Below are 26281 nucleotides of genomic sequence, written 5' to 3'. Positions count from 1 at the left end.
TGATATTGGCTGTGGGTTTGTCATAGATAGCTCTTATTATTTTGAGATACGTCCCATCAATACCTAATTTATTGAGAGTTTTTAGCATGAAGGGTTGTTGAATTTTGTCAAAGGCCTTTTCTGCATCTATTGAGATAATCATGTGGTTTTTGTCTTTGGTTCTGTTTATATGCTGGATTACATTTATTCATTTGCGTATGTTGAACCAGCCTTGCATCCCAGGGATGAAGCCCACTTGATCATGGTGGATAAGCTTTTTGATGTGCTGCTGGATTCGCTTTGCCAGTATTTTATTGAGGATTTTTGCATCAATGTTCATCAAGGATATTGGTCTGAAATTCTCTTTTTTGGTTATGTCTCTGCCAGGTTTTGGTATCAGGATGATGCTGGCTTCGTAAAATGTGTTAGGGAGGATTCCCTCTTTTTCTATCGATTGGAATAGTTTCAGAAGGAATGGTACCAGTTCCTCCTTGTACCTCTGGTAGAATTCAGCTGTGAATCCATCAGGTCCTGGACTCTTTTTGGTTGGTAAGCTATTGATTATTGCCACAATTTCAGAACCTGTTATTGCTCTATCCAGGGATTCAACTTCTTCCTGGTTTAGTCTTGGGAGGGTGTATTTGTCGAGGAATTTATCCATTTCTTCTAGATTTTCTAGTTTATTTGCATAGAGGTGTTTGTAGTATTCTCTGATGGTAGATTGTATTTCTGTGGGATTGGTGGTGATATCCCCTTTTTCGTTTTTTATTGCATCTATTTGATTCTTCTCTCTTTTCTTCTTTATTAGTCTTGCTAGTGGTCCATCAATTTTGTTGATCTTTTCAAAAAACCAGCTCCTGGATTCATTAATTTTTTGAAGGGTTTTTTGTGTCTCTATTTCCTTCAGTTCTGCTCTGATTTTAGTTATTTCTAGCCTTCTGCTAGCTTTTGAATGTGTTTGCTCTTACTTTTCTAGTTCTTTTAATTGTGATGTTAGGGTGTCAATTTTGGATCTTTCCTGCTTTCTCTTGTGGGCATTTAGTGCTATAAATTTCCCTCTACACACTGCTTTGAACGTGTCCCAGAGATTCTGGTATGTTGTGTCTTTGTTCTCGTTGGTTTCAAAGAACATCTTTATTTCTGCCTTCATTTCATTATGTACCCAATAGTCATTCAGGAGCAGGTTGTTCAGTTTCCATGTAGTTGAGCGGTTTTGAGGGAGTTTCTTAATCCTGAGTTCTAGTTTGATTGCACTGTGGTCTGAGAGACAGTTTGTCATAATTTCTATTCTTTTACATTTGCTGAGGAGAGCTTTACTTCCAACTATGTGGTCAATTTTGGAATAGGTGTGGTGTGGTGCTGAAGAAAATGTATATTCTGTTGACTTGGGGTGGAGAGTTCTGTAGATGTCTATTAGGTCCACTTTATGTAGAGCTGAGTTCAATTCCTGGATATCCTTGTTAACTTTCTGTCTCGATCTGTCTAATGTTGACAGTGGGGTGTTAAAATCTCCCATTATTATTGTGTGGGAGTTTAAGTCCCTTTGTAGGTCACTCAGGACTTGCTTTATGAATCTGGGTGCTCCTGTGTTGGGTGCATATATATTTAGGATAGTTAGCTCTTCTTGTTGAATTGATCCCTTTACCATTATGTAATGGCCTTCTTTGTCTCTTTTGATCTTTGTTGGTTTAAAGTCTATTTTATCAGAGACTAGGATTGCAACCCCTGCCTTTTTTTGATTTCCATTTGCTTGATAGATCTTCCTCCATCCCTTTATTTTGAGTCTATGTGTGTCTCTGCACGTGAGATGGGTTTCCTGAATACAGCACACTGATGGGTCCTGACTCCTTATCCAGTTTGCCAGTCTGTGTCTTTTGATTGGAGCATTTAGCCCATTTACATTTAACGTTAATATTGTTATGTGTGAATCTGATCCTGTCATTATGATGTTAGTTGGTTATTTTGCTCGTTAGTTGCTATAGTTTCTTCCTAGCCTCGATGGTCTTTACAATTTGGCGTGTTTTTGCAGTGGCTGGTACCGGTTGTTCCTTTCTATGTTTAGTGCTTCCTTCAGGAGCTCTTTTAGGGCAGGCCTGGTGGTGACAAAATCACTCAGCGTTTGCTTGTCTGTAAAGTATTTTATTTCTCCTTCACTTATGAAGCTTAGTTTGGCTGGATAGGAAATTCTGGGTTGAAAATTCTTTTCTTTAAGAATGTCGAATATCGGCCCCCACTCTCTTCTGGCTTGTAGAGTTTCTGCTGAGAGATCAGCTGTTAGTCTGATGGGCTTCCCTTTGTGGGTAACCCGACCTTTCTCTCTGGCTGCCCTTAACATTTTTTCCTTCATTTCAACTTTGGTGAATCTGACAATTATGTGTCTTTGAGTTACCCTTCTCGAGGAGTATCTTTGTGGTGTTCTCTGTATTTCCTGAATCTGAATGCTGGCCTGCCTTGCTAGATTGGGGAAGTTCTCCTGGATAATATCTTGCAGAGTGTTTTCCAACTTGGTTCCATTCTCCCCATCATTTTCAGGTACACCAATCAGACGTAGGTTTGGTCTTTTCACATAGTCCCAAATTTCTTGGAGGCTTTGTTCATTTCTTTTTATTCTTTTTTCTCTAAACTTCCCTTCTCTCTTCATTTCATTCATTTCATCTTCCATCAGCGATACCCTTTCTTCCAGTTGATCGCATCTGCTACTGAGGCTTCTGCAATCTTCACGTAGTTCTCGAAACTTGGCTTTCAGCTCCATCAGCTCCTTTAAGCCCTTCTCTCCATTGGTTATTCTAGTTATCCATTCTTCTAATTTTTTTTCAAAGTTTTTAACTTCTTTTCTTTTGTTTTGAATTTCCTCTCGTAGCTCAGAGTAGTTTGATCGTCTGAAGCCTTCTTCTCTCAACTCATCAAAGTCATCCTCCATCCAGCTTTGTTCCGTTGCTGGTGAGGAACTGCGTTCCTTTGGAGGAGGAGAGGTGCTCTGTTTTTTAGAGTTACCAGTTTTTTTGCTCTGTTTTTTCCCCATCTTCGTGGTTTTATCTATTTTTTGTCTTTGATGATGGTGATGTACAGATGGGTTTTTGGTGTGGATGTCCTTTCTGTTTGTTAGTTTTCCTTCTACCAGACAGGACCCTCAGCTGCAGGTCTGTTGGAGTTTACTAGAGGTCCACTCCAGACCCTGTTTGGCTGGGTGTCAGCACCGGTGGCTGCAGAACAGCGGAATTTCGTGAGACCACAAATTCAGCTGTCTGATAGTTCCTCTGAAAGTTTTGTCTCAGAGGAGTACCCGGTTGAATGAGGTGTCAGTCTGTCCCTACTGGGGGGTGCCTCCCAGTTAGGCTGCTCAGGGGTGAGGGACCCACTTTAGGAGGCAGTCTGTCCGTTCTCAGATCTCCAGCTGCGTGCTGGGAGAACCACTACTCTCTTCAAAGCTGTCAGTCAGACAGGGACATTTAAGTCTGTGGAGGTTCTTGCTGAGTTTTTGTTTGTCTGTGCCCTGCCCCCAGAGGTGGAGCCTACAGAGGCAGGCAGGCCTCCTTGAGCTGTGGTGGGCTCCACCCAGTTCGAGCTTCCTGGCTGCTTTGTTTACCTAAGCAAGCCTGGGCAATGGCGGGCGCCCCTCCCCCAGCCTCGCTGCCGCCTTGCAGCGTGATCTCAGACTACTGTGCTAGCAATCAGCAAGACTCTGTGGGCATAGGACCCTCCGAGCCAGGTGCGGGACACAATCTCCTAGTGTGCCGTTTTCCAGGCCGTTGGAAAAGCGCAGTATTAGGATGGGACTGACCCGATATTACAGGTGCCGTCTGTTTCCCCTTTCTTTGACTAGGAAAGGGAACTCCCTGACCCCTTGCGCTTCCCAAGTGAGGCAATGCCTCGCCCTGCTTCGGCTCGCGCACAGTGCGCTTCACCGACTGTCCTGCACCCACTGTTAGGCACTCCCTAGTGAGATGAAACCGGTACCTCAAGCAGAAATGCAGAAATCACCCGTCTTCTGTGTCGCTGGGGCTAGGAGCTGGAGACCGGAGCTGTTCCTATTCGGCCATCTTGGTTCCACCCCAAAAAATTAAGTTTTAAATAGTCAATGGCTGGTTATATTTTCAGAAAACGTGATTAGACTAATTCATTAATGGTGGCTTCAAGCTTTTCCTTATTGGCCCCAGAAAATTCACACACCTTTTGTCCCTTCTTGAAAAACTGGAATGTTGGCATGCATTTGACTTCACACTCTAAAGCAACATCCTGACAGTCATCCACATCTGCTTCAAGGAATACCACGTTGGAATACTTTCCAGAGAGGGAATGAAAGAAAGACTTGATCATTTTGCAAGGCCCACACCATGTGGCTGAGAAGTCAACTACAAGTTTATTGCCTGTGGTGTCCAAGGCTTCCTGAAAAGCAACCTTGCTCTTGATCTGTTTTACCATTCTTGGCTGCTGGGGTCTGATGAGCAGCTGTAAGGACCAATGGAAACAGATCCAAAGCACTGGACTGAGCTTGGACAAGACAAGGTTTTTTTTGTTTTTTTTTTTTAAATAATAATAATTATTATTTTTAATGGATACGGAGTCTTGCTGTTTTGCCCAGGTTTGTCTCAAACCCCTTGCCTCAAGTGATCCTCCTGTCTAGGCCTCCCAAAATGCTGAGGTTACAGTTGTGAGCCACGGGCACCTGGCCAGATTAAAAAACTAGACTCAAAAAAAAAATTTGTATCGCATCACCTAGACTTTTCTATAATTTTCATTTCTGATTCTTTGGGATGGAACTCATAATCTCTCAGGGTGGCACTACTTGCTTTTGAATCAGTAGTGCCTACTTTGTCCTGCAATGGGTTTAATTTACCCATTTCAAGTCAATTGCATTTTTATATTCTAGGACCTAGATACAGAGTGAATGGGGGAAATTATGGTTTTGATACATGAACTATGAACTTAAGACAAAGCTTAAAACTCTTTTGAAAAAAAAATCAGAAAGTCTTGGGCTTATATCGTCTGCATAGATTGGAAAAATGGGGTAATAAGAAACAACTTTAATTAGCTAACATTGAACAGTTTTAAGGATGGGGATTAATGTAGTATTTCCCTAAGAGTGTTTATTTTATTTTATTTAAAATTTTTTATTTTTGTGAGTACATAGTAGGTGTATATATTTATGGGTTACATTAGGTATTTTGATGCAGGCATGCAATGTGTAATAATCACATCAGGGTAAATGGGATGTCCATCACCTCAAGCATTTATCCTTTGTGTTTCCAACAATCTAATTGTACTCTTTTAGTTATTTTTAAATGTACCCCAAAAGTTTTTAAGAGAATTGTTCAAATGATCACTGCACTTCGTGTAAGCCATTCTCAGAGGCGGTTTCTGAGAATGTCATGGAAACTACGTAAACCAAGCTGATTCATTTTTAGATTCTCCTCACGTTTCTCACCTTTGCTGTCATTCTTTGAGGTGTTTGGTTTGACTTAACGTGGGTAGGCAGTCTAAGACTAGTACTTTGGCCTGATAAAATAATTTGATTGTTTGCTACATGCCTCTTTGTTTTCAAAGCCTTTTCCAATCTTTAGTCAACCTCTTAACCACTAGGGAATGTTGGATTGTCTGAAGTTGAAGCACAGTTTTCTCTCTGAGCCCTCTAAAGAAGTCTTTTAGTTGTTGATAATCAAATTTGCTCCTTCAGAAACTAAAATTCCAAGGTATTTTATGAACTTAAGGCAGATAAGATGAGGTCTCAGGTATTAAAATCCCTAATAATTAATTTGTTGCCACTAGCTGCTACTCCAAAGCTGACATTTAAGCTATGTGAAGAGGACCAAGTCTAAATTGGATTTTATAACCCAGTCAAAGCTGGGGGTGATGAAGACTCTCACTGACTTTATGTAATGGAGATTTATGTAGGGATATTGGAGAGTTGGGGATACTGCTTAATATTTCTAAATCTCCTCTTTCTTGAAGAACTTATGCTTTTATTCCTCAGTGGCTTTTCCTGTTTCCTGTTCATTAAGTCAACAAATATTGAGCCCCAGCCAACACCATGCATGAGTGACGATGTCAAAACCATATCCTTCTACTCTCCCACCAAACCAAATCAGAACCAAAATTTGTCTTTGGAAAATGCATCTCATTGTCACTAAGGTTCAAAATTTTAGAGTAAGGTTTGAATTCAGGGGCGAGTTATCAGGATGTGTTTTGTTATTCCCACCTCCTGTCTCAAGTCATTCATGATTGTGCAGCATCAACCAGTCAGATACTTGAGGACCTTCTGTGTTTCCTGTCCTGTGCTCCATGTTGTTGGAAAGCCTGCAGTGTAGCTGGGGAGAAGAGGCTGAGACTCAGATAATGCTCAACCTCCATGACTGGGAGGATCTTGTCATGCTCTTTTAACTAGTATTCAGCCCAACACTTTTTCTTAGTAAACATGAGGAACTTGGCTTAGCATTCAGAAATAATAAGGCCCATTTTATTTCCCTTCTCTTTCCCTTTTATAATGTAATTCGAGGACCCTTGAAAGGTAACCTTCAGCTTTTTTTCTTCCCAGGCTATCTTTCGAAATTTATTTTTTTAGTTTAAGGGAAGGATAAAAAGGGCACACCAAAGGGAATTGAGAAGTTTTATTAGAATCTGGATGGAATGTCTTCAGGCTCACTGACAGATTAATTTGTGTCCTCTATTTCCACTACAAAACATTCTGACTGCCCACAGCATTCCACATGCTTTTGACTAGTAGACTAGTACAGATGCTTCTCAGCTTACCGTGGGGTTATGTCCTGATAACCACATTATATTGAAAATATCTAAGTTTAAAACGCATTTAATACACCTCGCCTACTGAACATCAGAGCTTATCCTAGCCTACCTTAAATATGCTTAGAACACTTACATTAGCCTGTGGTTGTGCAAAATCATCTAACCCAAGCCTGTTTTATAATAAAGTGTTGACTATCTCAGGTAATTTACCAAATACTGTATGGAAAGTGAAAAATAGAATGGTTGTATAGGCATTTGAAGTATGGTTTTTACTGAATGTGTATCACTTTTGTACCATTGGAAAGTCAAAATCGTAAGTTGAACCATTGTAAGTGGGGACTGTCCTGTTCTGTTTTAGAGCTGCACATGCATTTCTGCACCTGCCAACAGAGTTTTATGCTTACTGGGTCAGTTGTTTTTTTTCAAACCTACTTACACTAGTTGTAATCATCATCATTGCCTAATTTAATGTTTCGTGAATCTATGAAATATAAGTGCAAAAATTGAATTGCTTCTAAGTGAGATGCTTTGGAAAGTTTTAGTAAAGGTAAAAATTTTGCTGAAATAAAACTGCCATGAATTAAATATACGTAAGATAATTACAAAAAGTTGGAGACAAAAATTGTAAGACTCTAAAAAGAGCCTGTATTCAGACTGCATTGAAAACACTTTTAAGTTCTGTCTCCACAGTAAATAAACAAACTGGAAATTATAGATGATGCCTGTGGGTTTGTGCTGGAAAGACACCCTTATTGAAATTCCTCTGACCTATTAATGACGAAAAAGCTTTGGCCTTTTGTCAAAAAATTGTGAATGAATGTATGTTTAGATGTTTTAAGGTGAATTTAAATGTTTTGGCTATAACTAGTGTTTTAAAAATCTCAGTCTTTAAATGCCTTTATGATAAAATGTCCAATTCCTGCTTCTAATAGTCTTAGCTTAAGGGACTTGTACTTAACAAAACATTTCCGTATTCTAACACAGGTACCCCCTGGTTTAGGATCATTGTGGGTATGGAATTATCCCCACATGGGGAAACGGGAAAAAAGGCTGAGAATTACTGGTTTGTCCTGGGTTGAGGTACACATGTCTCACTTGGCATTACCTATACTTAATTCCTTTCACATCCTGATGTAACTGATTATCAGTTTTTTTTGTGTTTGTTTTTTTTCTGATACCAGCTTTAGAGATAAAAGGACATTGGAAATATTGCCTGTTTAATCAGTTTCTCTTATGTTAGTCCAGAATAAGGGGAAATATGATTTTGGAAGCAAAATAATCTCATTTGGAAAGGCAAAGTTATTTTAGTGATCTTTTAATGTATTTCTTTAAGGTACGCACACAGTCACACACACACACAAACACACACTTGCACACCCCACATGAGATAATGGATAACTTAAAGATGTACTCAATCTGTCCGGGAAGGAGAAATTCTCTCATTATATGTAGATGAAAGCTGGGACCACTTAATTCCTGGATTTTTGCATTCATTCAAGTGACTTGGCTTTTTGGCCCAAGTGGTGCATTCCAGCTATCCTTTGCTAATCTTACATTAGCAATTTGATTTAACTTTTAATCCCAACCATGAAAAAGTTATGTGTTAAAAAAGCAAGTAGAAAGTTGTTTTTCTATTCCAATAAAGGGAGTGGGAGGAGAAAACTTAACAAATTTGAAGTTGAAATGTGTGATTTCTTAAACTAGAGTCATTTCAGGGTTTTTTTGGTCTTTAAATATACTTTTGGAATGTTTTCACTTGCACATTGGCTTTGCCACTAAACCCATTGCACACACTCCAGTGGTTTCCTAATTGAAATTGTGCAATTCCACATGTTTTTCCTGTGATTACATTTCAGTGGGTAAAAGTTGATCTTCACAACAACTTTGTGAGGTGGGTTGCTTGGTTGGATATTATTCTTGACCCAACACCTTCACCTCCTTTTTGATTGATCAGGACTCAGACTTGCCCAAGGTAAACAGTGATGATCTTAAGGCCAAATCTTCTGACTGTTGTTTACACCTTCTTCTACCACGTGGAGATACCACCCTAGGCTGCAGAACACTGCTGTCAGTTTGGAACTTCCATGATACTGGAAAATGTTCCACTATTGCATAGTTGCCATCACAGTAGTCAAATATGGCGTTTAAACACTTGAAATGTGGCTAGGATAGCTGTACAACTAACATTTTTATTTTGTTTAATTTTAATTAATTTACACTTAAACAGCCACATGTGGCAAGTGGCTACCATACTGTATAGTGCAGCTTAGGAATGTAGTCTAGAAGTATTTATAGTCTGATCTTTCTCTTTTTTCTAAGAAAAACTTTATTTATTTTTTATTATACTTTAAGTTCTAGGGTACATGTGCACAATGAGCAGGTTTGTTACATATGTATACATGTGCCATGTTGGTGTGCTGCACCCATTAACTCGTCATTTACATTAGGTATATCTCCTAATGCTATCCCTCTCCCCTCCCCGCCACCCCACAACAGGCCCTGGTGTGTGATGTTCCTCTTCCTGTGTCCAAGTGTTCTCATTGTTCAATTCCCACCTATGAATGAGAACATGCAGTGTTTGGTTTTTTGTCCTTATGATAGTTTGCTGAAAATGATGGTTTCCAGCTTCATCCATGTCCCTACAAAGGACATGAACTCATCCTTTTTTATGGCTGCATAGTATTCCATGGTGTATATGTGCCACATTAAGAAAAACTTTTTTTAATTAACAAAAATTCCAAACATACACAAGAGTAGAGAAAATAGTATAATGAACCCTTCCGTCCCATCACATAGCCCAGTTATCAATTCTTGGCCAATCATTTTGGTTTTTTTTTCCTTCTCCCCCTCCCATTTAAATTCATGGCCAATCTCGTATCGTCTATTTACCATTCTCTTTAGCCTCCTCGCTCCCTTCTCTAACCTCTTCCCTCACCTCTCCCCAAATTATTTTGAAGCAAATAACAAGCACTGTCTGTTTTAAGAGCCAAGCTGTGACCTGGGGAAGGAGGGGCAGTGAAAGGCACCAAGGAGAGATACTCAAGGATCTTCAAACGTATCTGTGATTTAAAAAGAAAAGATGAAGTATATGGATGGTAAAAGTTACGGTTTAACAAAGATAGGTCATGAGTATTCAGATACGTGATACTCTGTATGCATGAGCTATTTCATTACCATCATCATCATCAAAAAGCCAAGTTGGAACTCAGATGGAAGTTACTGTGCCAGGCCTCGCTTAACTGTGCTTATCTTGAACTTTGGGTTTATGCATAATTTAAAACACTTAAACATTATTTCTGTGCAATATTTATCATTGAGCTTTATTGAATGCCAGCAGTGCTGTAGAGTCATGGGACGTTTAAAAGGTCAAAAGAAAGCTGAGGATCATTTTAGTCTAGTCTCCTCAGAAAGCTTAGCTCCTGAGAGAAGTAGCTTGATTTGAGCTCATATCAAGTGGCCCAGTGCTTCCCATCATTTACCACACTTGCCAGAAAGACTGATTCACTGAGTTAAAACTTGGCATCGCTAAGTCATTCCTACCTAGCTTTTAGAATGACAGATTCTTATGACCTCTTTGAGAGCAGAGATATGCCTAAGTCTGCTTGCTTGTCATTGTAGATACTCTTGTTAGAGATAAATGTTTTCGTCATTAATAGTATAAAAGAGTCATTTATCAGGCCACACACGGTGGCTCACACCTGTAATCCCAGCACTTTGGGAGGCCAAGGCAGGTGGATCACCTGAGATCAGGAGTTCGAGACCAGCCTGGCCAACATGGTGAAACCCCATCTCTACTAAAAATACAAAAATTAGCCAGGCATGGTGGCGTGCACCTGTAGTCCGGGTTATTCGGGAGGCTGAGGATGGAGAATCGTTTGAACCTGGGAGGCAGAGGCTGCAGTGAGCTGAGATTGTGCCACTGCACTCCAGCCTGGGCAACAGAGCGAGACTCCGTCTCAAAAAAAAAAAAAAAGGAGTCATTTATCAAATTTTGTCTTTTGGGGCTTAGAATTTATGCCTATTACTGGTGGTATAGTATTATATATTATTGCCTATATAATACATATTATATATAATTTATTTTAGGAAATACTTGTTTTCATATTTCTAAAAGAAACTTGTGTAGCAAGCACATTTTAGTCATATGAACAGACAGATTGAAGGAAATAATGCTTGCACCAATGACATTTAAAAGTGCAGTTTTCCTCACAACATAAAGCAAGAATTGTTGCTATGCTTTTATAGTTTAATTTAGGAGCCAATAGTGATTTTCTCTCATGACAGAGTGCAGAATATGTATATTCTAAATTTGGAACCCTATACACGGGATCTTAGGATTTAAAGGGAATGGTTTGTGATGGTAAAAGGATCTTGTATCATCAGAAATGCTCTCAGGGCTTGGCTCAGCTGTCTATTGATGGAAAAAGATAATGTGCTTTAGAAAAAGAGCTATATTGAAATTTTCACCAACTTTCTCATGAACAACTGCAAGCTTTCAGCTATAAGAGGCTGCCATTTCTTTTACATGGTTTTGTCTCCAGCAGAGTCTGCCCTTTGTGTTCCCTTAGGCTTTGTTAACTATGTTCCTGGGAGAGAAGGAAAGTCTGTGTTTCATCTTGTCATCTGTGTTGCAGTTTAGTCCAGTTTGCTTTATTCTATGGTGAGTGGAGAGAGTAAGTAGTTGGATGGTGCCCTACATTTTAATGTTACCACAACTCAAGATTTATGCTAGTTTTGCAAAGAATTCTCTCATGAAATGAGTCTTATCTCCACTTGACAAGAGACGGTGGAATCCACAGTAGGGCTGAGAAGAAGATTTAGGAAGATATTTGGTCAAATTAGTTACCCTGTGCTTTTTATGCAGGATAGAGACAGGAAACTGTTAAGGCTTGTAAAATGACTATGACCTGATTAGGCAAATATAGCAACTATTTTCAGCAAAGAGGCCACAAGATGAGTATAGCTGACTTTTTTTTTTTTAATGTATACAGTTTAGAGATTTTCCAGTGGTTTTCTAATAGACCAGATTTAAATCTATAATAATACATCTTGAAAAAAATTAAAAATTCATGTAATCAGCCAGGCATGGTGGCTCACACCTGTACTTCCCAGCATTTTGGGAGGCCGAGGAAGATAGATCGCTTGAGCCCAGGAGTTTGAGACCAGCCCCAGCAACATGGCAAAACCCCATTTCTACAGAAAAAAATACAAGAATTAGCTGGGAGGTGGTGGCGCTCACCCTATTGTCCCAGCTACTCTGGTGGCTGAGGTGGCAGGATCGCTTGAGTCTGGGAGTTTCAGGCTGCAGTGAGCCAAGATTGTGCCACTGTACTCAAGCCTGGGAGACAGAGGGATCCCCTGTCTCAAAAAAAATTAGGTAGTCTAGATCTCAATTAATGCTTATGCTTTATTGTAATTAGAAAAGTGCTTAACCTGGCCTGTAATCCCAGCACTTTGGGAGGCCGAGGTGGGCAGATCACTTGAGGTCAGGATTTTGAGACCAGCCTGGCCAACGTGGCAAAACCGCGTCTCTACTAAAAATACAAAAATTAGCCAGGCGTGGTGGCTCACACCTGTAATCCCAGCTACTTGGGAGGCTGAGGCACGAGAATTGCTTGAGTCCAGGAGGCAGAGGTTTCAGTACCCAAGATCATGCCACTTTACTGCAGCCTGGGTGACAGAGTGAGACTCCATCACAAAAAAGAAAGGAAAAAAAAAAAGGGTGCTTAACCTGATGTAGCTATAACATTAACAAGAAATAGAAATTTATCTAATTTTCTCTTTAGTTAATGGCCAATGGTTTATACACAGTTTTGGTAAGCTTCAATTAGGTTCTGTTTTGAATTATTGATGGCCTGGTAGATGATAGTAAGGCAGGCAAATGTGTAAGCCATCTATGAATGAGCTTCATTATTTAGCTCATTTATTTGAGGGAGAAAAAGTACCAAAAAGGCAACCCACATTCTTCAGTTAAACTGCTGGAAAAACACATGCCACCTCTTGGCTCTGACTAGGAAATGGGGGCCTGCTGGTGCAATAGTCTTCAGTTTTTCAAAGGAAGATGGACATTTGGAATTTGATGTGAAATTTCCACATCTGACAATGTTGGCAACTAAATGTTTTAAAAATACTGTGTGGGTCACATAAACACATTTGCAGGTTGAGTCTGCCAATTTGTAATCTGATTTCCATTGGAAATAAATTTATTTGTTTTTCTTGTATTTGAATAAAGGAAGCATTAAGAGTTTTTTTTTTGTATGCCTGTTAGAATGATTTAACATTTGAACAATTTAAGCTTTTTGTGTGTGCAGAAAATGTGCCTGCTTTTAAAATACAAGTGAAGCAAGTGCTTGAACTCTGATATTAAAACGTATAGATTGGTTGAGGACAACATCAAAATTTTTGAATTGTTTCTGTAACAGGATCTCTTCAATACAGGCCTGGCCATAAGAGAGCAAATTTGGAGAACCAAAAGTTGATGTATGGTGTGAGCAGGCCCACAGCTGAGGAAGTGGGAGGAATTCTAGAGTGTGTGGTAGCCAAGCAAATGTGGCTTCGCAAAAACACATGCTATATATAGTGAATGGGGTTGGATTTTCTATTTTTGGTTGCGTTCCAATGACAGTTAATGGCTGTTCCTATAGGCCATGAAATTATTTATGAATTTGGCAGTGGGACGATATAAAATGCAAGTTGATAGAGGTAGAATAAAATCTGTTACCAAATTTCAATAAATTATTAGTGCTAGAGCCAGAAGGGCCTTCAAAGGTCACCTAATCAAGGACCTTCCTTTAAGATGAGGAAACTGAGGCCTGGGGAATTGAGGCTTAAATTTCCCATTAATCGTTATTGAGGCCTAAGGACTTAAGATGAGGCTTAAATTTCCTGTTAATCCTTCCCTCTGCAGCTGAAACCCAGCATCCTCCCTTCTTTTCGGTCTTCCTGCCTATACAAAAATGCATCTTCTAGGAACTATTAGTGACAATTAGAGTCTTAGAAAAACAAAAAAGGCAGATGTTTTGTAAGCAGACTATTTAGAAAACATCTTTCTAAAAGGTTGATTTAGGCCGTCTTTCTAATTATTGGAACATTTTTATTGATAAAATTTCTGTTGTTTTTGTTACGAGTTTTGAGACTCTTCTTTTCAGAAGCCTACTCTTTCATAACCTTTTTAAGAAGCAAAAAGCCAGTGAGATCATTAACAGTAAAAGAAAAAGATGTGGCAAAATTGCTCTTGATTTTACAGAATGTCCTAGTAGTGGGTTGAACCACACGAAAGTTGATATCCAGCCATTTCTCAACTACAAAAATAGTAGCTTCATGTGATTCAAGATGGTAGCTTGAGCAAAATGGTAATAAGAAGTATTAATGTATCTTCCTATTCTTAAAGAAATCCGTGGCATTTTACATGGTCATTGAACACTCCACCCCTCTCAATTTATTCTACTCAAACACTGTTATGATGGAGCATTTTTATTGAGAAATGTGGAGTTGAAAGTTAAAGGTTCCATGTGTACATGTGGAATAGTCTTCTTCCCACATGTTATGTTTGGCTTGAAACATAGTCTTCTTGCCTTGAAGAAAAGACTCCCTAGCTAAAGTCAGATGCTGGATTTGTCTCTAATGTTTCAGGCCAACAGAAGCAAGTTGGCAGCGGGAGCTCTTTTCATGCTCAGTCTTGGTCATGAGCACGAGTTTCATATGTAGTTCTTAATATTACAACTTGCATTGAGGATCTGGGACTCTTGAAAACATTGTCTTGTTATAATCATATCCTAATTCTGATTGGGGAGACAGGGTGAATGAGCCTCCAGAGAGCAGTATTGAACTTTAGATCTCTTCTACTGGTTTTCTAAATCTAATCCACTGAATATTTGTTTGGCCAAACCAATTTTTAAAAGAAGTGGCATTTTAGCATTTTGGAGATTACAAAAAAAGTATAAAATATGAGACATTTGAACTTCACTTTGAAAGTTACAGAGAAATTTGAGAAAATGTTGGGAACTCTGAATCATATTTCAGGCCCCTAACCAAATAAAATAAATCTTTGACTTTGGGCATCAAGGGAATTAATAAATGTATCCATGCGAATTTTTCTTAAGAAATTAGAAAAGAGAAGTCCATACACAATCCAGTTGATAGGAGTAGGGTAAACTCTACCGACTTCATGGTTCATAAAGATTAGAGTATATTAACAGCTGAATAAACACAACCAAGGGGCCATCACAAACAGCAACATAGTAATGGGATTTTTCTCTACTACTTTAAACCAGAGGGTTAGTTAAAAATTCACTTCTGACATTTCTAGCCCTTTTCTGACTATTAGTTAAAAATTCAGATGCTTTACTCTTGTTCTTAAAAAGCATTTCATAATACTTCTGTATGAACTGTAGAACTAAAAGGCCCTTTTCTTGGGGTTTCCAAAAGAAAAAAGGTATTGGAGAGACTAAATCTATTTTTTCTCTCTTATTTCTGCAAAAATGCCCTTCCATACTTCTGTTCCCTTTAGAGTAAATAATGGCTCAACTCCCAGCCTGACATTCATGCCCTTCCGAGACTTCATGCCTCTCTTCCCACAGTCTCCATTAGGCTACCTGCTGGGCCCTGTGTGTGTCCCCTTCGCTTACCTCTCTGCTTTTGCATTTCACCTAAATGCCTTTCTCTTTGGCCTGTTTCCAGTCTCTCTACCTAGTCATCCTTCAGGACTCTCAACCAGGCAGAGTTAGGAGGACTAGTTTTCTGAATTCCCATTTTTCTTAGGCTTCTGTAATCAGCAGATACCGTGTTGTACCATAATAGTTTTTACGCCTTATTAATTTTGTATCTTAAACACAGCATAGAGTAGTGGCTAACACAAAGGAGTTATTCAGTAAATGCTTCAAAAGTAATTGTGCAGTTACAGGCTCAGGTCTCTTGCTGTGTAGAGTGACTTAGTCAGAAAACATTACTGTGGCAAAACATCCTAAAAGGAGATTGCAGAACAAAGAATTTAACAATCTCCTAAATTTTCTCCAGGAATTCTTACAGTTATCAATATTTAGTAGTTGAGCATCTGACAACAGGAAGCTTTGAAGGGCTGAGAAATAAAGACATGCAATGAATTGGCTTAAGATTTTAATTTTCATTTCACCTGTTTTCTAGTCTCAGTCCAATTTTTCTCAGCCCTGGATTGCTCAGACCATACTAGTTGGATTGGACAGAGTGTAATATAATTTATTCCTGTCAATCAGAAAATACTACAGTGACTGGTGAGGCAGCCTTAGCAAATGATATAGGTATTTCTCTTTGATGCTGTATTCAGGGCCTTCCCCTGGGCTTTTCTTAGTAATTGAAATTATGTGTATAGGATTGACTCCTGAAGCTGTTTTTTATGGAAATTAGTGGGCATCTTTCAGTATTTTCATTTTCATTGCTTATTAGCTTCCAGAAAACTACCAACATGCTTGTTGAAAGTTCTAGAAATAATGTGAGAGGTGATTATTCATTAGATATCTTTGTCCTGTGGAAGTGGGGAAATAGGATTCATTGGAACAATAAGTATTTACATTTTAAAAGTTTATATATGATATCTATATGTATATCTTACATAAACATACATAAATATCTACCAGAATTGACGTTGAATTAATAGAGAATAACATTTTAAATATTTTCTACTAAGGAACTGTTTAATGTGGAAAGACTATACAAGGTGCTTCATAGTTTCAATATAGTTCCAATCAGTTGAAACCATTAAAAACCTATGATATATTAATATATCAAACCTATGAGATGTTAATATTATATGCATTTTACAAGTAAAGACAGAGGCTCACAAGTAACTTGCCCCAAAGTCATTCCCCTAAAACGTGGCAGAGCTGGAGTCTTTACTTCTGACTCCCAGCCAATGTTTATCACACTATTCCATGCTGCTTTATTTTTTATATTAATTATGGAGAAGTTTTTTTTTAGACTTTCACCTAAGATATTGAGATTTGAGTACTAAATTTAAGAATAGCACATGGACTTCATGCAGACATGTCTGCAGTGTATACTGGTGAAAGGAAACACTGATTTTTAACATTTAAATCTTTCTATGTATTGTGATCAGAATATTGAGGAGGTTGTTTTAACTAAGTACTTTTTAATTCTGACCTTTGAATCTTGTCTTAAGCACAACACTTACAAAGATGCCAAGACTTTATGAGCTTCTTAGAAGGGTAGTATTCACTTGAGAAAGCAGGAAAAAGGAAACCGCTTTAAAATAAAAACAACTTTGGAGCTATTCATTGATACACTGTTCATCTTTAAAGAACGTGGTGAAGGTCTAGGTATAAAATGCCAAATGGTTGTCACAGCTGCCCCATACAGCTCTGCATTGTCTTCTTAGAAACAAAGACTTTTTAAAATATGAGGATGTAAGCTATTTTTTTAAAAGTAATCGTTAACTAAAGATGGCCGGTGGGTCCACAAGATACCACAAGCTCTAAGCTGTTACGATCCCCAACTACCATGACTTAGTGAGGTTGGACATCTTTTTATATGCTTATTAGCCATTTATGTTTATTTTTCTGCAAATAACCTACTCACATCCTTACCTTCCTCTACTACCTCCCCGCCCCCTGCCAATTGGGCTATTTATCTTGTTGAGATTCATCCTTTATTGTATGTGCAAATGTCTTCTCCAGCCAGTCATGTATCTGTACTTTTGTTTTTGGTGTCTTGTTACACAGAAGTTCTAACTGTGCCATCTTTTCTCTTCGGTATGTACTTTTGGTGTGTTGTTTTAGAAATCTAGGTCACTCTTCACTGAAATTCACTTAATTATATTTAACTACTGTTTTGTCTTTTGCTTGGTGGTTTAGAAGGGTTAAGAACAGAGCAACTGTTAAGAAACACAGTTCATTCACCCAGTGGGAGAAGTCCTGAACTAATAAATTAGAAGCAACTCAAAGAAAGCAAACAGCCTGGAACCCAAGGCATGAAAAGGAAGAGCGCTCAGGAATCCAGCCTTTTTAGTTGGGGCAGGCAATTAATGCTCTGTGATTTGAAGAAATGTTTATGAGATAATTAACACCTAACTTGTAATTAGCAGTTGAGTACAAACTGAGCTAGATGAGCAACAAGCAAGGGAGCCCTTAAGTTAGTGATAGGGTCGTTAACTAAGGTTGTTAATGTTTGCTGTTTTGGGGGAGATATCCCATTTTAGTACTCCTTTCACTTAGGTTATTTTCTGATGTATAGATTAAAATTCTTATCAAAACAATAATAAGTAATAATACTGGGCACTCATTCTGCTAGGCACTGTGTCTAAAGACTTCATATACATGATCTCATTCTGTCAACAGACTTATGAATAGATGCCATAATTATGCCATTTTACAGATGAGAAAACAGGCTCAGAAAGGCTAATTAACTCTCCCAAAGTCCACAACTGGCAAGTAAATGGTGCCAGGATTGAAGTCAATTCTTTCTTCTCTCACAGGTGCCCAAATATGATTATTACACATTTTTAAAAATAAAAAGTAGATGAGAAGAAACCAAGTGGTGAGTAGTTGAAGTCAGTGATGGGGCCTGTTATGCTTTAGATCAAGTATCTGTTGGCATGCCCTGGGAGAGGTAGTTGCTCTTAAAGTTTCTGCAGGACTTTATCACTCAAAGCCTGTGGGGGGAAAACAAAAAAGTCAAAGCTCCATCTCTCCTGGGGTCCCTGCTTTTCTACATTCGCTTTGCTGCTGCCTGCCAGGGTGACAGAGGGGTCTGCCTCTCTTTTCCAGCCCCCCGCCTTGTTCCACAGCATCCCTTCAGTCAGTCAGGTCCAGAGAAACCCACCTGTCACTCTGGTGCAAGGGAACTGGCTGTGGCTTGCAGTGTGTGTGCATGATACAGCATACGTGTGTGTGGAGCAGCCACGCAGCGCAGCACGAGGGAGGCAGCTCAGCCGCTGATGCCCAGAGGAGGGCCCTCTCCCAGGGCTCCTCATCAGCTGTTCAGCTCTCCACACAGCTCAGCATGGATTTCTTCAGACCATCCCAAACATAACCTTCCATTTTGGTGAAAATTTGTCTACTACTTTTTGTATGACACAAATCAAGCAAACAGCACAGAAACCAAAATCTATTTATTTGGATTCTGAAGCGATTCACTGGTATAATTTCATAGTGTTAAAGCGGGTTAGAACCCAGGCCCTGTTACTTACTTGCTCTGAGAACTTGGGCGAATTTCTTTGTGTCTCTGTGACTTTGTTTCCACATCTGTGAGGATGTACACTTTAATGCATTTTTTATGCACCTTAGACCAGTGCCTGGCATATAAATAATACCTTCTGAATGTTAGCTAGTTTTAGAGATGTAAAGCACTAAGCCACTATTTCCAGAGTGGTGGTCCTGGTACTATTTCAATACACTTCACCAACATTTTATATTTGTATCACTAATAGTTTTGGTGATTTGACATCAGTTTTACCACTCCTCATAAATCAAGGCATTTTGTGGTCTCTAGAGAAATAGGGTTCATTTGAGCCCCAGAATACAGCTTCTGGCTTTGGTTCTATGCTTTTCCAGCAATCTTTTGATCACTCACATGTTGTCCCCTCATTTGAGCCTGAAGAATTGGTTTCTCTCCCCTCTCGTATTGGTGGTATTCATAAGTTCTACCCACTAGCAGTTGAAATTGGGATAAAAACATCCCAGATGTCCTGTGTTGACTCTTCCTAATTCCTTTTCCTGTTGTCCTCTTTCTTTCTTAAAATTATCCCCCTTTGCCATGGTACTGGTCCACTATTTAAAGGTCAGTGACTCATGTTGTGCCTCAACACTCTGCCAATCCCTGTACCGGATGCTGGGGAGGCAAAGTGAATACCACTTCAGGTTTTTGTTGCTGGAGATTTCATAGAGTGTTAGAGCAGGAAGGGCTTACAAAGAAACAATCTCATCTAGCCCTTTTATTTTACAGAGAAAGAAGCTAAGACCCAGGAGAGTAAGTGACCTGCTTAAGACCCATAAGCTCAGAACTGGAGCCAAATCCCCTGACACTTGCCCATACTACAAACCCAAGGACAGTAGAACTAAGGCGTTCTAGATAGGTCATTTGTAGACGGATTCTTCAGTCGTTTCCACTGCCCAGCAGAGAAAACCCAAACTCCCCTTCTAGTTACCGATCTTGTGTTTAGGACCCTGGACATTGGTTTATTTATGGTGAAAAGAATCTCACTGTTGGAGCTGGGCTGTGGATGGAATGAATCAAGTTTAACTTAGGTCCTCAATGCAGTTGGATATTTTATGGTAAGCCATCCTTTGTAAGAAATGTGAGCGCTTGGGTGGGTGTGGTGGCTCAGGCCTGTAGTCCCAACACTTTGGGAGGCTGAGGCAGGCAGATCACTTGAGGCCAGGAGTTCAAGACCAGCATGGCCAACATGACAAGACCCCATCTCTACTAAAATTACAAAAATTAGTTAGGTGTGGTGACACATGCCTGTAATCCCAGCCACTTAGAAGGCTGAGGCATGAGAATTGCTTGAACCCGGAGGTTGCAGTGAGCAGAGATTGCGCCACTACACTCCAGCCTGGGTGACAAAGCAAGACTCTGTCTCAAAAAAAAAAAAAAGAAAAAAGGAAACAAAAAAGAAATGTAAGCCCTTTTAAAAGGCTTATGGAACATAGCTTGGGTTACTCTTGGTGCCTCTTGTGTGTGTATCTCTAGGACTAAAGAATTACTAATGCCTTACGAACAACATAGAACATGGTTGGAAAACGCTCTACCATCCCAAAGTGTTTACTATGACTATGTCAGCTTGGGGCATTTTTGGTCAGTTGGTATGCCTTCTACAAACATGAAGAACTTCCCGTAGCCATTCCCATAGGTTTTTGTTGCAACTTCAGTCCACTTCTATTATTATTACTTCAAGTTTTAAATATATTTACTTATTCACTTAAAATAGCAATAATAAACTTATTACATGTTAACATAAATAACATTGTTTTATGAAAAATAACTACATTTTTCAAGTCAAAAAATTAGTGAGCTGAGATGCATTGTTTCACTTTTGCAAATCTCTTTAATGTCTGACTTAATGGACAGCTGGGTCATCAGATCTGTATTTCATTCACTCTGATGCAACGTATTCTTTTGGTTGAAGTACCTGAAGATCCAACCTCACATAGGTATGTGGTTGGAAAAGGAGGAACTTGTATACCCCTAAAAGGTTCTTGGGGAGGCCTCAAGGATTCTCTTACCAAATTTTGAGAACCACTTTCTTTAAAGTAACTCTTCTACTCTCTGTATCTTCTACCTTCAGTCTTCTCTGAGGAGGAGTTCTGAATTTCCTACAGATAACTTGGAGAAGGAAGTAAGCACTTCTGTTATTTTGAAGTTAGGACTCTTAGTGACTGTGTCCTGATAGTAGTGTATAAGGTAACACTATAAAGAAGAACGAGAAAAGAGTTTAAGGCAAATTCAGGATAGTGTTTACCTCCAGTACAGAGGGAGAGTGCTGCCATCTCACAGGATACCGTGGGGCTTCAAACCTTTTGTTAATGTGTTGTTTTTTGGGCTGGGTGTTGGGTATGTGAGTGTTTGTTCTATTTTCTTTACATGGTAAGGACATGTTGTAAAAGATTATGAGGTATCTACTTATATACTTAAAGAAACGTCTGGTTTTTAGTACTTGAGGAAACAGTGAATACTGTATTTTGTATTCAACATTTTCTGCTTTTTTTGGCTTGTATCTCTTGCATCTTTCTAGGTCCAATTTTTTAAAATACCCCTTTTGATACCTGGCTCACCCATCAGAATTATTTTTCACTTCCTATACTTGTGTTAACATAAGATCTAAGGCTTGTGATTCCCTAATTGCTTCATGAATACACAGAACTGGAGACTCGCAAGCTCAACTTTGGGACTAGAGTGATGAGATTTTTTGGTGTCTGAATGTTTGACTATCAGATGATGATGGCTTTCAACCATTCTAAGCCTTCTATGTCACATTGATCGGGGCCCTCAAAGACTCGTTGGTTGTTCTGCTTTCCACTAGATAATAGGCTGATTTTGCAGTATCTAAACAATCATAAAGTTGCACTTCTTGGAAAGAGTAACCCGCTATTTGACTTACGTTGGGAGCCATCCCACTCTTTTGTATCTTCTTGCTTGGTGTCAGCATTTTAGACTTTTGTTTTGATGACCCAGTACCTCTAGTGAGGTTTTATTTGAAGTCTGATACCCACTCTGATGTAGGCTCTGGCAGCCTTTTATCTTTTACCCCATTGCAAATGTTAGAGTCCCATAATTTAACAACTAGAGTTTATGTACCTTTCCTCAATGACCCTTCTCCACCCATCTATGTTACAGATGATGACACTGAAAACCAGAGAAGTGGTGGTCCCTGTCACTTATAGCCAACCTAGCTGAAATAGGATTGGAAGCCCTGAAGGATGTTTAGCTATGGAATATAATGGTTAAAGTAGTTGTTTATGTTTTTTTCCTTATTTGCCTTAAGGTAGATAAGCCCAGCTACACAATATAATACGGAATGAGGTAGAGAAAGAAGAGCATAGTGTTCTAAAGAAAGCATTTTTGGTGGGAGAGAAATTTAAACCATAGTGAAAAGCTCAAGAGAGAGAGAATATGGCAGTAAATAATATGTGACTTTGAATGTTTTAAAGTTTGCTTTTAGAATGCTCTCCCTTTTGTTGCACTTACAGAAATACTACTGCTTAAGTAGATGACATCTGAATATGGTTTCCAAGGGCCTGAGTAAACTATTTGTAATTACCTCATCGATTGTTAGGAAATCAACAAAACAGGTATTTTATGTTGCTGCCATGGTGGCTAGTGGTTGAACATTTGTTCCAAATTGCAAGTTGCAGAGAAGTGCATGTAAAGGAATGTGAGTGTAATTAAAATGCCTTCAGAAATGGGGATCTAAGTAAATATTGTATTTATTAAGTGAAACAGCACAAGTGAAATTACCAACTAATGCCTAGCTCAGGCTAGGCTTTAGAATAATGAATATTAGTTTTCCTGAGAGTAAAAATATTGCTAGTTTTTAAAGACTTATTTTTAAATATAAGCTCAGAAGTGGATAATGGAGTTTCATCAGTAAATCAATATTTTTTTCATTAGTCTAATTTTAATATCCAGGTAATGAGCATTTTTAGCCTTTCTAAAAAGGATGAAGGAGTGAATCTGGGGATGTCCTCTTATCCCAAAAGCTTCGTCTTTTTTTTTTTTTTAGGATGATTAAGTTGATAAAATGGCTTACCAGTTCCTTGCACATACTTGGTAGAGATACAGAAAATATTTCCTCTCTAGCCCATACTACTGAAAGGTTATTTGTTTGTTTGTTTTTGGTAATACAAGCATATGTGTGTTTGCTCCTCAGTAGTCTATAAGAAGCTAAGGAGGAAGTGGTGGGAATATCTGATATGTTAGTCATGTGGTTTGAATCAGTCGGGACTGCTAACTGCATCCTTTCTTGTTTTTCTTTGCAACTTCTATGTAAGCTTTGGTTGATTTTTCTCTGCAACTAATTCTTACAGCTTTGCCAGAGAAAAGTAAGGAAGGAGACTTGATAATCCTTGCTCTTAGAAGAGTATGAGAGAGAGTAACAGTGATTGCTGTAGGCTGCCTAACCTTAATCTGCACTCTCTGGGTTAGACTTACTCTGCTTCTTTTCTGTGAGAAATATAAGAAATCCACTCCAGAACCTGGTGGTGGAGGTCTCTTCTTGGATTCTTCCTTCTCTTGTTTCCTGCTGTTCCCACTTCCCGTAGCTCCCACGTTGCTTTCCTCATGTGCTCTTACTTGGTGGAATAGGGCCTGTGCACCATGACAACCTACTTCTCCAGCGATTTCTCACCTTGGAAGTTGGTGACTTCTGTAGTGTGATGTGCTTGGGTGGGCCACGCATGTCCCTTGATGGCCAACACATACATCACTCTCTGGTTTATAAAAGGTTGACCAGAGGTAACTTTTCTAGACTCCCAGGCTCTACTAATGTAGTGGCCTGGGCTTTGGAGGCAGCCTGCTTGGCTTTGACTCCTGGCCCTACCACTTACTTGCTGCACGACCCTGAGCAGCTTAATCTCTTAGAGCTTCACTGACCTCCACCGTAAAATGGGAATAATAATGGTGCACACCTCAGAGGCGATTGTGAGAAGTAAATGAGACCTATGTAAAATACTCAGCACAGTGCCTGCCATATATGTATAAAATAAGAGCTTTATACTTGTGAACTTTAGCAGAATAGTTTATTTCCTGAGAGCAAACACCCCTACAACATTTGACCTCTTCACTACCATGTCTCTCCCTCCCCACAGTTGATTGTGACTAAGTGTTGTGAAGGGTTCATACTGAAGCATGTGGCTGGAGTATTGACATCCCTTTTCTCCATTTTCCAAGGGCCCTCTTAAACTTCACTTCCTCCATCAAACATACCATGGGCATTTCAGCCCATAATGAATGCTCTCTCCCGTGAATTCCCTATCACTGCACTGCTGCTCCATGGCAGTTGTTTTTGGTTGGGGAAGTCAGGTTGTATAGACTTTGTGAGAAATAAGTTGCTGCATTCGTTCATCCTAAACATATGGCCGTGGCTACTTGTGATGTTGTGGTATAAAGTTCAAAGTAAGATGAGTAAGACAGGGTTCCTGCCCTCAAAAAATGTACATTCTTTTGGGGGCCTGACCAAGTGAAAAACTAAGTGTACTGCTAGATGCAAGATGTGACCAAGGACCCAAATACAGTGGACCTTTATAAAATAAGAAGCAATGGTGTCTAATTCAAGGAACCAGGGAAGGCTTAGTGAAGAAAGTGGCATTTTGCCTGGAATTTTGAGAATGAGTAGGATTTGACAAGTAGAGTTGAAGGTGGAGGCATGCTCTGTGCAGAGGTTGGTGTGCTTTGAAAAGAGTCAGTTGTCCAGTTTAGTGTATGGGCGGTGGTGGACCTGGAATCTGGCCAAACTGGTTTGAATGCTGGTTCTGCCATGAATTGAACTTTAGTTTCCTCCTCTGTAAAATGGAGCCAATAGCATCTACTTCACAGGTTATAAGGATTAAATGGGAAAGTTTTTAAAAGGGCAAACAAAGGGCCAGGCATGGTGGCTCACATCTGTAATCCCAGCATTTTGGGAGGTCAAGGCAGGTGGATCACCTGAGGTCAGGAGTTCAAGACCAGCCTGGGCAACATGGTGAAACCTCGTCTCTACTAAAAAATACAAAAATTAGCCGAGCGTGCTGGTGGGCGCTTGGAATCCCAGCTACTTGGGAGGCTGAGATTGGAGGATTGCTTAAACCCGGGAGAAAGAGGCTGCAGTGAGCCAAGATTGTGCCACTCTACTCTAGCCTGGGAGAGAGAGAAACTCCATCTCAAAAGAAAAAAAAAAAAAGTGGGGGCAAACAAGCACCCAATAAACATTATTTTCCTGATGGCTGTAGTGGAAGGAGGGACATATTGAGAAGCTTGAAGGGTAGACCAAGCATCAAGCATGGTGGCCTTTGAGTGCCTTGTTTGTTTTTGCTAAACCATACTTAGTCTTGTGGTCTTTTCATAAATGTTTGATAAACTTGTTTTTTGATTGATTGATCAAGGGAAATGGCAGACCCCTCTTTTTTTGTTCTGTGGATAAAAAAGTGGTAGAGCCTGTTGCCTTTTTTCCTTCTCTGGGTATTTTAACCTTCATCATATAGGTACTCCCAGCAACTTTAAACTGATACTTTGAAAAGATAGTGATCCACTTTTCCACCTTGATCCCAGAATATGAGGTGAAGTATGAGGTGCATTTATTGTGCTCTGTTCTCCATGGGGACTAAAGCTTCACAAGTTTGTCTGTCCAAATACATCACGTTTTACAGTGATTGTTTCTTGGGTGTTCATGCATGTGACTTGTGGCTGTCACACTGTCTTTTGAATTATTAATATCTGGGCTAAAGGGTGGATAGGAAGTGGAACTGAGAAGGAATCGTGGGGAATTGCTGCCAAGCCTTGTTTCCTTGTATCGGTGTCTGCAGCTGCCACATTGCTCTAAACCCACTCCCGGTAATAAGGAACCTAAGTGTACATTTGGTGCAGTTGTGGCAAAAGAGGTTTAACTCTGTGTAGCCATGATTACAGTGAGATACGTGGTCTGACCCTCTCTATGTGGGAAGGGATTCGAGGCTTGGATTTTTCTCAAATTCAAATGGGAAAGTAGTTCTTGTTTTTGCCAGTGTAATCATCACTTATTTCCCTTAGCTTGCCATTCATTTTATCTATGTGAATAATAATTATTCAAATGGACCATTAGGATTTGGGAGTGTTTAGTGGCAGCCACCTGGATCATTGCCTAAGATTTTTGCTAATTCTGTTTTGTCTTTCACCCTGAGTCTCATTTAACTTCAGTTTTTCCTTCCTACAGATCGTATGGATTACAGCAAGGATCTCTTGCCAAGCTATAATCTTTCAAGTTTTGATTTTAGCTTAATGCTTCCCTGTAATCATGCTATCAAGACTGTCAGAAATATATTCCCATTCACATATCCCATACTCTTAATCTATCAATCTAGGAGCATTGATGTGGAATTGGACCCCATCTTGGTGAGAAGTC

General features: G+C 39.4%; 2 protein-coding genes across 3 annotated transcripts in view; one reads left to right on the top strand and one right to left on the bottom strand.

The window, feature by feature from the left end:
* The window catches only part of SEPTIN11 (septin 11), a 93049-nt gene that overhangs the window by 12062 nt on the left and 54706 nt on the right, over positions 1–26281 (top strand). The gene's annotated exons all lie outside the window — the stretch shown is intronic.
* On the bottom strand, positions 4077–4416 carry LOC129492221 (thioredoxin-like). Its single transcript, XM_055297253.2, has one exon. It carries the CDS (start codon positions 4399–4401, stop codon positions 4087–4089), a length of 315 nt encoding a protein of 104 aa, XP_055153228.1. The 5' UTR covers positions 4402–4416; the 3' UTR covers positions 4077–4086.

Source organism: Symphalangus syndactylus, chromosome 10 (assembly GCF_028878055.3).
Source record: "Symphalangus syndactylus isolate Jambi chromosome 10, NHGRI_mSymSyn1-v2.1_pri, whole genome shotgun sequence".
Classification (NCBI taxonomy): domain Eukaryota; kingdom Metazoa; phylum Chordata; class Mammalia; order Primates; family Hylobatidae; genus Symphalangus; species Symphalangus syndactylus.
The sequence above is the reverse complement of the archived record's forward strand: the minus strand, read 5'-3'. Positions and strand labels throughout refer to the sequence as shown.

Coding starts and splice junctions, on each gene's coding strand:
- LOC129492221 (XM_055297253.2), bottom strand. CDS start 4,401: ATGGTAAAACAGATCAAGAGCAAGGTTGCTTTTCAGGAAGCCTTGGAC.